This window comes from Uloborus diversus, chromosome 2 (genome assembly GCF_026930045.1).
Source record: "Uloborus diversus isolate 005 chromosome 2, Udiv.v.3.1, whole genome shotgun sequence".
Taxonomy (NCBI): Eukaryota; Metazoa; Arthropoda; class Arachnida; order Araneae; family Uloboridae; genus Uloborus; species Uloborus diversus.
Genome location: NC_072732.1, coordinates 61,742,198 through 61,754,806, shown reverse-complemented (window position 1 = coordinate 61,754,806; position 12,609 = coordinate 61,742,198). Strand labels below are relative to the sequence as shown.

Genomic DNA, 12,609 nt, shown 5'->3' with positions numbered 1-12,609 from the left:
AAAATGTGTATTTTAATTATGTTTATTTTCTTTTTGGGGCAAGGGGGATAATTTGTTTGTAATATTGTGTATTGCATATATTGAGTTTTTTTTTATCGGGTGTGACCTTTTTTTATTCATTCCCCCCCCCCCCTTCCCAAATCACATGCCTGTTTTTTTTTTTTTTTTACTGTAATGCATAGTTAAATTAAATTTCTTTTTCCTTTTGAGGGAGAGGGGATACTTCGTTATAATTGTGCACTGCATATTTTAATTTAGTTTTCTTTATGGAAGTAGGAGGGGCGATCCTTATTTATTTTTTCAAATCACATACTGTTTTAGTTTTTTTTCTTTGGGGAATGGTTTTCCCCCGGACTGTAATGCATATTTTAATTAAAAATTGTTTTTTCTTCAGATATTATTTCTTGGAATATTGAATAGATAACATTACATTAGTATTATTAATTTACATTAGTATTACATAAATCAGCATAATAATTTACATTGCTTTTGGTTAGATTTGATCTTTTTTCTCCACTAACCAATTGCTGTTACTATGGTGTTAATATTTTTAACCATAAAGATTAGCTCAAGTCCCTTTTTTCTCTAACGAAAACTGAAAATCTCTTGGAAGCCTGGATACTGAGCTTTAATGCTTTTCGCTTTTGTATAGATGAATTTACTTAAACAAGTTGTACGAAATTTGTTAATAAATAAATAAATTTTTCACTTTTGAAATGAATTGCACTTAAGTTTGTCCATTAATTCATTTTTTACTTCACGGAGCATTCTTGCATAAAGAAACTAGGCCCAGAAAATTTGTCGCAGAAAGTAAAATAAAATTCTGCAACAGGGCATTTCACCAATTCTTTTTTACCTGTATGTAAATGACTCTTGTATTAACCTTTGATTATGTGCATGTTTTCGATTCAAGCAAAACAAAATTTAGTTCATTCTTCATTCATATAAAGCTGTTTTGAGAAAGATTTTTTTTAAAAAATGCCTAATATTTTGTTTTCAGGTGAAAGAAAGGATATATAGCAGAATATTTAGCTCGGTGGTCCAGAAAGAGAAAGTATTATCATCCTGTTTTATTTTGGACTCTACATTTGAGCGATGTAGCTTGGAATTTCCTTCTGAATCTGCATTAAAGGAATATGATAAGTGTAAGTTTCTTTTTTGTGGTTACTTATTTTTTAGTACCAGTGAAATATTTATTGAATTTTGGGAAGGGAAAAAAGTAAACAATTCTGATCTTCATTTATAAACACATTGATATTGTTCTAGATGGTAACCAGATAAGTGTTGGGGCAATTAACTTATATTTGAACTTAAATGAATAGTTCCATGTGGGGTTATTGGGAGAAAAAAAGCTTTATATTATTTGTTGGTGAAGGCTGCTAGAGCAAGTGTCATGGAGGTCATAATAAATGGTCGAATTAAAGTTATAATGCATGGGTGTAGTACAAGTAAGAATGAATTTTCATTATATTTAAAAAGAGAATATTATTTTTGTAAAATACACAATCATTTCCATGAGCAGAATTCAGCAAATAAGGGAGGAATTTTTTTTTTGAAAAATACCAATAGTATTTAAATTTTGATCTTAGGGACCATTCATTAATTAGGATGATTTTGGCAATTTTTGATCCCCCCTTCCCCCATTTAAGGGTCCGTAAAATTTTTACAATCCCTCCCCCTGTTCTTACGTAATATTACATTTCGTTTTTCAAAATAATAAAACAATGAATCTTACATGACTGGAATCGTTATTAAATTCACTATTTATAAATTAAACCATTTTGTGTAAAATACATTTACTGAAAAGTCAGAATCTAGATTGTTTTTTCGACATTTTTTCGTATGTATGATGCGATACTAATTAAAAATAAAATATGCCATACATAGTGTGATTCTTTTAGTATATTTTACACTATTCATTCTTTGCAAAACAAGCAAAAAAAAAAAAAAAGCTCCTCCTAACACATTTTTTACCTTCCAGACACAAACGAAATAGGATGCCTGGCAAACCACTTGACCGCTCGATTTCTAATGTAAAATATCGACTTGGAAAATATTACGTAAGAATGGGGTTGACGACCCACCTGAAGTAAGGATATGTAAAGATTTTTCCATCCCCTCCTCCTCGGGACCCTTACATAATTAATGAATGGCCCCTTATAGTGTAACCAATCTAATCTCAACACTTCTCTTAGCAGCCCCCTTGCTTAATAATTGAGTTTTTCTGAACAGCAGGTGCTCACTTTTGAAAGGGGGGGGGGAGTTCGTTGGATGTGTCATATATCAAAGGTCTATTACCTTTTTTGCTCAAGGGCCACATTGTAAATTTTTGGAGGTAAGGCGGGCCAACAATTCAAAAGTATTTGAATCTTTTCATTTTCCTTTTCTAAAAGTCAATTTATAAAAAAGAAATAAGTTAATTCATAAAGTGTATTGCCAGTTTAACTATCTGAAATTCTTTATGTGCAATTTATTGCTTTGAAGAAAAGATAGATACCAAAAGTTATTGGTCCTTAAACGTTTAATGCTGTCTTTGAATCCGAAGAAGGACAAAGATAAAAGGATTGAGTCATACCTCCCGGAAATTTTTCCAAATTTAAATCTTAAATGCAGTTTTAGTCAACTTTTGGTGGTATCAGAGATGGTCGCAGGACAAATTTCAATGACCACCTCTGGGAAAATTTTTGAAATTCGCATTTTGTCTCAATTTTAATGAAATTAAGTCAGAGGTGATGCAATTCTCTCCTCCAAACTGTTTTTCAAAAATGCAGTAAATTTTAGGTTCTCTTTGATGGCGTCAAAGAGCTTTTCCTTCTTATAAATTTCATTTTATAAAAACTCAATTTTAGATTGTCTTTAGGGATTTGTGATGTTAAGGAAATGAAGATGGTTCATATGCTGTCTTCAGAACTTTTTTGGGAATGAAGTCCTATAAACACATTTCAGGATGTCCTTGATGGTGTTAAAAGAATGATCAGATTTCACTAGCTGCCTTCAGAAGTTGTTAGATACTGAAGTTACAGAAACATGATTTTTAACTATATATGTTGAGATGTGTAGACAGGGTCCCAGGAATCTATCCCTGAAAATTGATTGAAAATAAGATCATCAAAACATCACTTAAGTATATTTTTGGTCAAATGAGAGGGAAAGAACAGGTAAGTGACTATCCTCCAGACATTTTTTGAAATTCAAGTCCCAAAAATGAAATTTTAAACTTTCTTTGGTGACTTTAGGGAGGGAAGTGGAAGTTCAAGACTCCTCTAGGGCGAGGCAGTTGTCCCTTCCTAACCTGCTCTGGCTACGACCATGCTTAGTAGTGGTTTTTGAGAATTTCTTAAGTTTGTATTATTTTTAAATGCTTGAAATGAAATATATTATGAAATTAAAAAAGAAGAAAAGAATGTTTTCAGTTTTTAAGCTTCCCGCGGACCAAGAAAAATCTGCTCACATGTGGGAATTGGCCCTCGGGCTGTGGGTGGGGACTCCTGTCACAGATTAGTTAAAATTTTGCAGATTTATAAATAAAAGTCTTATTTGTATGTTGTTTATTTCAGCTGTTTACAAGTTGTGTCCTTCTTCTCTACATCATTTAGTATGGCTAGAATTAAATAAAAGAGACAACAAAGATGACATTGAGGATAGTTTATCTGAGGTAATTTAACATATCTATATCATACAGTTTTATTGTTTTCAATGATTTAAGAGAAACACAAAATACTACGGAAAATTCATGCTAATATGTAATTGCCATAGGACACTTCTTGCTAGTGTAAATAAGTAGCAGACAATCTAGTTGATGTGATATCTGAGTCATCAAAGGGTTCTACTTGCAATGTGATGAAAGGAAACTGGCCAGGCCTAATACTACTGTAAAACGTTATACTTATTTGTCTGCGGGGGAATAGGGGGGAAGGGAGGGGGGGTCCTGTTTTATATTTACTTGTTATTCATATGGATATTCTTCCTGAACTTGAATTTCCACAAATGGTACTATTCCCTGCTACAAATTTTAATGAAAGTTAGTGTGGCGTAGTTGCAGTTTTTTCTTTTTTAAAATTTTAATCTTCCTTATTTCTGAAATTGTGCCTCTAGAATTTCAGCACGCGTTAGCTTTTTAAACTCATAGCCCATATATGCTTTCAAGAAAATGTTCCAAAAGAGAGCCAGAGAGATTATGTACTGGCCTAAAATGAATTCTGAGATTAAAAATTTAATTTCTCAATGCATGGTTTGTGAAAAATTTAAAAGAGTTAATAGCAAAGAGCCACTTCATCCTCACGATATTCTTACAGACCATTTGAAAAGGTTGGTGCTGATTTGATGAGTTTTGGAAATAATTCTTTCCTAGTTTTGATTGACTATTATTCAAAGTGGTTGGAAGTTTATGAACTTAATAATAAGTCTGCAAATGAAGTTATTGACAAGCTGAAGTCTATTTTCGCAAAATTCGGTATTCCAAATAAAGTAGTCTCAGATAACATTCCATTTAATAGCTACTTATACAAGCAATTTGCCAAGAATGAGATTTTGAATGCGTCTTCATAAGTCCACATTATTCACCTAGTAATTGTGTGGTAGAAAGAGGAGTAGGAATAGTCAAATCTTTATTCAGAAAAGCAAAGGAGGATAACAAAGATTTTCATGGAGGTTTAATGGGGTACCGAATTCCCCCCAATTGCAAGCATAGATCTCTCTTCTGCTCAAATGATGTTCAACCGAAGGCTCAAAACTAAATTACCCTCAACCAGTAAATTATTAAATGTAGAACTTTTCAATAATGTAAGAGAAAAATTAGTTCACATACAGAATAAGCAGATGTTTTTTACGACAAAAATGCTCATTCGCTACAAGATCTCAAAGCAGGAGATAATGTGACGATAGGAAATTATGCAAATAAGACTTGGAAACCAGCTCAAATAGTACATAAGTTGAAATCTGTTCCAAGATCATATATAGTTAAAAATAGTTATGGTAAAACGTTAAGAAGAAACTGTAGAGACATCAGAAAATTAAATTCGTAGTTTAAAAAACAAACATATCAAAATATTTCTGCATCACATGATAATATCAATTCTTGATAATAACAGTAGTGTTTATGATGATGAATATACTCATACTGATGTCAACAATAGAACCAGGGGTGTCCTCAGGGGGGGGGGGGATTATGGTGCAAGTTGCACCATCAAAATTTTGGAGGGAGGGGATTTTTCCCCAGAAGTTCCATTTTTCTTTAGAACATGAAATTTTTGATTTTTGGATGGAAAAAATATTTTAAACTTATTCAACAAGAAAGAGATGCGTAAATAATACTTTTTTCATGCACTCTTTCCAAAATTTAATGACCGTGTCTTTTTTCAATGATAATAATCAACAATAATCCAGGAGACACAAAATAATGATTTTTTTCCAATTAGGGTGCATTTATTTTTGCAACCTCAAATTAAAATCTCAATGACTCAACTGAATGCAGTTTTAAATTATTAAATTAACAGAATGGAAATATCTGAATTATAAAAAGTTAAATCTAATTATGCAATTTTTAATCACATAGTAATAGGTGAAGTAAAATATGACCATTTTCCCTGACATTCGTAAACCAGTTTCAAAGCAAATTCAGCTTTCCTATCTTTTCCAGCATGGTTGTGCTTGTTTTATAAATTTTAATTTAACTTTGCTTTGTTTTCAATCTCGACACAATTCTTTAATAGTTTACAATGTAATGACAACAATGGAGGTTAGGGTGCATCATTTGCCCAACTAGTCTAAAATTGTTTTGTCCCTAATTTAAAAATGTTCTCATACCACTAGATAGTATTCCTGTGAATTTTTATGAAAATCAAAATTGATTTAGGTATCCCACCTCAAGCAAGAAGTTTCTTTTTTAAGGTAAATGAACAATTATAACATCAAAAGTGACTCAAAGTGCAATACTGGGAAATAATTTTTTAAATTACTTTATTTACATTGTACCGGTGTTAACTTCAACTGTTATCATTTTTTCAATAACTTTCTATAACATCTTTTGTAACTGTATGTTTAGGTTCACTATTTGTTTTCAACTTTCTACCATTTTCTTCTATCATTCAACTGCTAATGCTAGTTCTTTACATTTTCTTCTTGTTATTCTATGCATATGTGTTGTAAACCACTTAAATAAGTTGATCTATTCTGTTTTAATTCATAAGATCCATGAATTTTTGAAAGTAACATATTTTGAAATCTTTCAATAAACATGAATAAATCAGCTGTTGTTGAATCAGTGACATTTTCTCCCCAAACAAAGCCTTGTTCATCTGTACAAAAGGTAAAAGTCAAAACCAGACAATCTTCAATGGTATTTGGACTTGAAACAACTCAAGAGGACTCGGAATTTACGAGCTCATGTTTACCCTCTAACTTGCAAGTGCTTCGCTGCTTGATGTATCTGAGAAAGGTGCCGATCAGAATCTTACCAAATGGGAGTCTTCAAAACTTGTCTTGTCAAAAAATCTGATTTCTATGCAAAAGCAAGCATTCCAATGTTTACTAAATGTAAATCCTGTGAGAAAATACTAAAACTTCATGAAGACAACAAAATGAAAAACAATTCCTCTTCAAAGAAGTAATTCAACAAATTCCATTAATGAAGTAAAGAAAATGGAAGAAGAATCAGCTAAAACATTTTCATTATGGCCTAAAAATGTAGAATGCCTTATAAAAAATCCAGAAGATTTAGCTCTTCTTCAATCTATGAAAAGTGATCATCTAGCAACCTTTGGCTCATACGATAAAATATTACACCAAAACATTAAGTGTCAGGAAATGCGTGAAATATCAAAAGCAGCATTTTGTGAAAAAATAGCCAAGGAAACAAGGAACTTCAATACAAGTTTCAATTCAGCTATTATTGATGAAATTGAAAGAGATAAAAATAGTGATACAAGTGATGAGACAGATTTATAATGCTCATAATATCAGAAATCATCATCATACAACACGAACTGGTTCATATGCTTTTATTCCACATGATATTATAAAACGACCTGATGTTATATCATTAGCAACACGTTTAAAATGGCACCAGCACAGCAAGCTTCATACACTAAAATTTTAATAGCAGAAGCTGGTGGTGAATCATTCAAAATTTCAGCATCATATGCAACAACAGACAGAGCAAGACAATCAAGTGTCTGAGACATTGTCAAAGCTTGTAAGGAGCAATGGAATGGTTTTGATTTTGCAACTTTGTACTGGGATTCTTAACTCTTACCAACTTTAACAAATCAAAATATTGCAGAAAAAAGGCTTGCAGTTATAGTGGGTAATTTATATGAAGTTAAGCTTTTTGGTGTACCAGTATATCCAATAGGAACAGACAAAAAAAAAGGAGTTTTCATTGCTAATTTAACAACTAATTTGCTAAATTCATGGAACTGTTCTGACTCAACAGCTAATATGTCGTTTGTCACAACTGTTTCTAATACAGGACATATAATTGCAGCATGTGTAGCTATTCAAGAGCGTTTGGGTAAAGCTCTCCTGTGGTCAGCTATCCGTCACCACATTGGAGAAATTATATTGTTACATGTGTTTGACGATTTAAAAATTGAAGCATCGAAGTCACCAGACATATTCGTTTAAAAGATTTCGCAAACATTATACATTACTGCACATTGTGGAAGAGAGTGATGCTACTATACCTATATAAAATTATCCAAATTTGATGACAGTTCATTCAGTGAGTTCGCAAGAAGATTAATTGACGAGTGCAAAAACAATGTTATCAAATTAGCTAAATTCAAATGTTGTGTTTTGCAGAGGTGACTACTTAGAATTTGTTCAACTTTGTTTTTTGTTCTAGGTATACGATCCAAATGAGATAACTGCAGCAGACTTTAAATGTCCAGCAGCTTTATATAAAGCAGATGGCAAAATTAATTCATTCCATCAAAATTTTTGCTTATTTCAACATCAAATCCAAGAACGACCAACTGGAACAATAGCTACGTATCAACAAGTTTTAAAATTTAGAAATTTTGTTAATTTTGTCACTTTGGTATATAGTTCATGGTGGATGATGTGCACTTCTGTTTTCGATGCACCATGGAATGACTCGCAATTCTTTCATTTACTTATAAAATATAGTATTATTAATTCAGAAATTTCTGGAAGTGCAATTAATGCTTTTAAAAATCACCTTTGGTATCTGACAGAAGAAATTGTACCTCTAGCACTATGGAGTGATAAAGTGCCTGAAGCAGACCGACGTGCTCTTGCTGAAAGTATATTAGCCATTAGACCAGCTAATCTTTTTAATCCAAAACACAGATTTGGTATGGGATTTGGAAAACCAGTTTCCAACAGAAATTCATTTTTCACCAACACTGTCTGATTTTGTTGACATTGATTCCTGGTTTTTATTTTTAATTTTGAAGTTAGATTCAGAATTCAAAGTAATATTATGAAATATACAATAAATTGGCTTCAATAAATCAAATAATTCTCTCAATAATTAAATAAATGCAAAAAATTGCTTAATGTATTATTTTTCTGAGTTTTCATAACTTTCAATTGTTAGGTGGCACACATAGATATTGTTCAAAGTGGGAAAAATTTCACACAAATTATTAATTTTGTATGTAGAATAAAAGTAGCTTAGGGACAAAGCACTTGTAAACGAAAAAAAAATTGATGGGGCGTATGATGCACCCTAATGGAGGTCCTACATCAATGCCTGCAAGATGTCCAGTGACTGAATTTTTTAGGTGCAAAAGAAAGTTTTCTTGGGAGTCTGGTCACTGAGGACGAACTTTCTGTAGCTTCATTCCTAGAAAAATTTTGAACTGCTATTGAAAACCACAAAATGCTACACAGAAAGCTAGTCTTGTCAAGGTTTGCCTATGTATTTATGTTAATTGAGGAACAAAAACGGGGAAAAAATTGAAAGTTTATGAAAAAGTGATAACACTAGACGAAGACGCTGATTACAGTATCCAACTTTTTTAACATGTGTTAACATCCAAGTGTTCCGGGACTTCGTGATTCTGATAACATTAAGCGAATGATAACATTAACCGTGATCACATTAAGCGGCGCCTACTGTAAAACAAACTGCAACAAAATATGTTCTACCGTTCCTGAGATAATTTACTTTAAAGATTTTGACAAAAATCTCAAGTATGAAATCATGACTGGACCGCCATTTTTGTCAACCTGCATCTGGTCCAGGAATTTTTTTGTGCAAAACAAAACAAAAAAAAAAAAAGTATTTCTTAATTTTTTATGAATTTTAACATATGTTAAATTCAAAAAAATCTGTGACCATCATGTTACACTCCTTGTTGAATTGACATGGATTCTACCTAATAGTCTTTTAAGAGTAATTTGTAATAGTCAGGGTTGGCCGGATTGGACCCAACGGTTTTTTTTTAAAAAACTCATTTAAAAAATCCCATTATTTAGCTCACTTTTGGGTCTTTTTAAATTTTCTGAGAAGTTAAAAAAAATAATTAATTTAAATACTTTCAGAACTTACAAACTTATTTTTTATTTGTTCTTTGCCACAGACAATGGACTTAAAAAATTAATTTTGAACTTTAATAGTATTTCTTAAATCTTAATGGCGTTAAAAAAATACTTCAAAGATTTTAAATAAATATATTCAACTATTTTCTTTAACTGGTCAATAAATAACTCAAATTATCTTGGCTAAGTCCTGTTACATCTGATTTTCTCTATGTGTAGATTGTACAGAGGAAACTACTCTAGCTAAAAGGTTTTCATGTGAGTTATTTTCTGCAAACCAACACGTTACAAATCTCAAATAAACAAGGTATTTTTTAGAAATTAACAGGTTTTACTAATGGTCAGACAGAAAACAGAATAGGATGTACAGTATTTTCATTATCTTACAAAAAAGTTTAATATTACTCTGTACACAGAAATAGAAAAATAAGCAACATAAAATTCAAAGAAATGTCTTGATTAAGCTGGAATTCAGTAAAAAGGGATTTAAACTAGTTGAGGTTCAACAGTAGATTATATGCATAAATACTCAGATATACACGTGACACGTATATACTCGCGCAGATACGTGTACACTTCTGTAGGTAATCAAGAATACATGCTAATATACTCTTGTATACACGTATATACTTGAGTAGGCCTATGCTACTCATATATGAGCGTGTTTACTCATGTTTACACATCACGTATTTACTCGTGTATGGAAACATATACTTGTGCATATACTTCTAACCATAAAAAGAATCGAATGATACAAATATTAAGGTTATTTATAATGATTTTGCATCTATTTTTAACTATGACCATTTTACCCCATGCTATGACCAAAATGGTCATAAATACACAGGGAAAAGAAAATGTTATGCTACTTCTTAAATCAATATTTTTTCCCCTAAAATTCAATATGCAGTGTTCTTCAATAATGCAATGTAAAATAACAACAAAAAAAGTTGAAGTGTTTAAATAATTTATTGTATTTATTATCCACCTAAGTTGAAAACCTACAATTTTATGACAACTTTACCCCATCAGATCCTATGATTTTTGATTACCCTAGTGAACATAGTATGTTTTAAATTTATAACAGCTGCACCATATGTGGTAAAATATTCTTTCTTTTCAATACATAATAATATTCATTATTGAGTAGTGTAAAATTTTGATTATGAAATAATGAAAAATTTTGTTTAAGTTGATAAAAGCTTGTTAATTGTAACGTTGTGATGCCTTTTAGGTTTTCAAAAATCTGCAATATGGGAATAAAAATTTGTCTAAAGGAAGCTGTGAGTCACTGTGTGTCTTGGATCTGGAGGCTTTCCTTTGTGCTTCTATTTTGCAAGCACGCTATTTACTTGCAGAAAAGAAAGGCTTGCTTAGTTCTCGCACTCAAGAACTGCAATTTTTGTATCCTCCAGATATTGCAGACTCCTTGTGTTCAAAACAGCAAATGGCATGGTGGAAATCAGCTTATGGATTAAATGCTTGTTTAATTAAGTAAGTCAATAGCAGTGATTATTTATTTATTTTTTAATACTAATTCCTATTATGTGATATATCAGGGATGAAAATTTTTCGGGGATTCGCAATTTGCTGCTTTTTTGTATTTTTTCACATCCCCATTTTCAAGCGATCAATCGCGATCACGTTAAACTTGGTTTCGTGCGTGGGGATGGAAAAAGGCTCGAGAATGACGTAGAAAGCATCAGCGCTTATGCATTTCGAAATCCGATTGCATCCGCTTCCATAACACTCGCTCATTTTTGTCTTCTATGCCATCCTATTACTTAAACCTTTATAACTTTTTGTAGATTATTATTTTCATACCTTCTTGTATGTATTTTATTTTTTGCTGAAGACTTGTACACTCATTGTTTTGCCTTGCCCATTTCACAGCCATTTTCTAGCCATGGATCACGCAAATACCCCCTCACCTCCCTTCTGCCCCAACCTTCTCATCAGAATTCTTGCTGAGGCACACGTTCTTTCTTGAGCAGAAAGAAGTAAGGAACTTTTTGCTGTTGGTGAAGAGGGTAAAATAGGAGTGGAGGGGGAAATGCTGGAGAGTGACGGTGGGTGGGTGGGTGCAATCGTGAGATATAGCTTTTGAAATCCGATTGCATCCGCTTTTGTGACACTCTCATTTTTATTTGCTATACCATTCTACTGCTTAGATATTAATACCTTTTTGCAGACTAATATTTTCAATCCTTCTTACACTGTATTTATTTATTTTTTTTTATGAAGACTGCCAGGGCCATTCAAAAATGTTTATCCTATTCCATACCAGTAATTTAAGCCAACATCATTCTTCAAATGTTTATCAGGCTTACCAAAAATATAGCTCTTGAAGATCTTAATAAATTCAAATTTATTTTAATTATACGGTGCTATTTTATTATGACAGACATGGTAAATATAGGAAATTAAAGATGCTTATACAGTCGACGCTCATTATAACGACCACACATTATAAAGACCGTCCCATTATAACGACCAGTGGTAAAAGTCCCAACTTTGTTCCTATAAACTCTATGTTAATTTGCTTTCGTTATAACGACTGTTCTGTATCGTCTAATCCAATACAGCGACCGAATCAGCGGACACTATTTTTTGTGTTCTTTCCAATAAAACAAATTTGTAGCTTAAAATGACATTGATTATTGTTTACGAACATCTGCCTGAAGTTTTCAATGTCAAATCCAACTTTAAGAGGGGGTGGGAATTACCATTCACCACAGCTAGCACAGAAAAAATAATGGGAGGAAAAATCGAGAAATTTCCAGATTCCTAAGAAAAGGGAGTTGACAGATGTATTGGTAGTTTGGTGTTTGAATCTAGTGGTTTTAAAGATTTGGGGTTCTCGAGGGACTTTTAAATGTTTCTTTGGAAAGCAAGAGAAACACAATTTATCACCTATATCTGAAACAGAAAATAATGTTTTGCAAAAATCACGTCTGCTAAAAAGGCAGACCTCTGCTTCTGGTTTTATCTTCAGAAATTGTTGTGGTAGTAGTAGTAGTAGCAGATTTGAAAGTGTGTAACATTTTCCTCCCTATATTTTCTACTTTAAAACTTGTTTAATATTCTGTCATAATATTTTGC

At 32.0% G+C, this 12,609-nt stretch overlaps 1 protein-coding gene across 1 annotated transcript in view; it reads left to right on the top strand.

Moving 5' to 3' along the window:
• Nucleotides 1–12,609, top strand: part of LOC129235186 (E3 SUMO-protein ligase RanBP2-like) — a 115,297-nt gene that overhangs the window by 28,787 nt on the left and 73,901 nt on the right. The window contains exons 13-15 of the mRNA XM_054868881.1: nucleotides 1,001–1,145; nucleotides 3,558–3,655; nucleotides 10,742–11,001. Coding sequence (XP_054724856.1) covers nucleotides 1,001–1,145; nucleotides 3,558–3,655; nucleotides 10,742–11,001 — 503 coding nt within the window. The remainder of the gene's footprint in view (nucleotides 1–1,000; nucleotides 1,146–3,557; nucleotides 3,656–10,741; nucleotides 11,002–12,609) is intronic.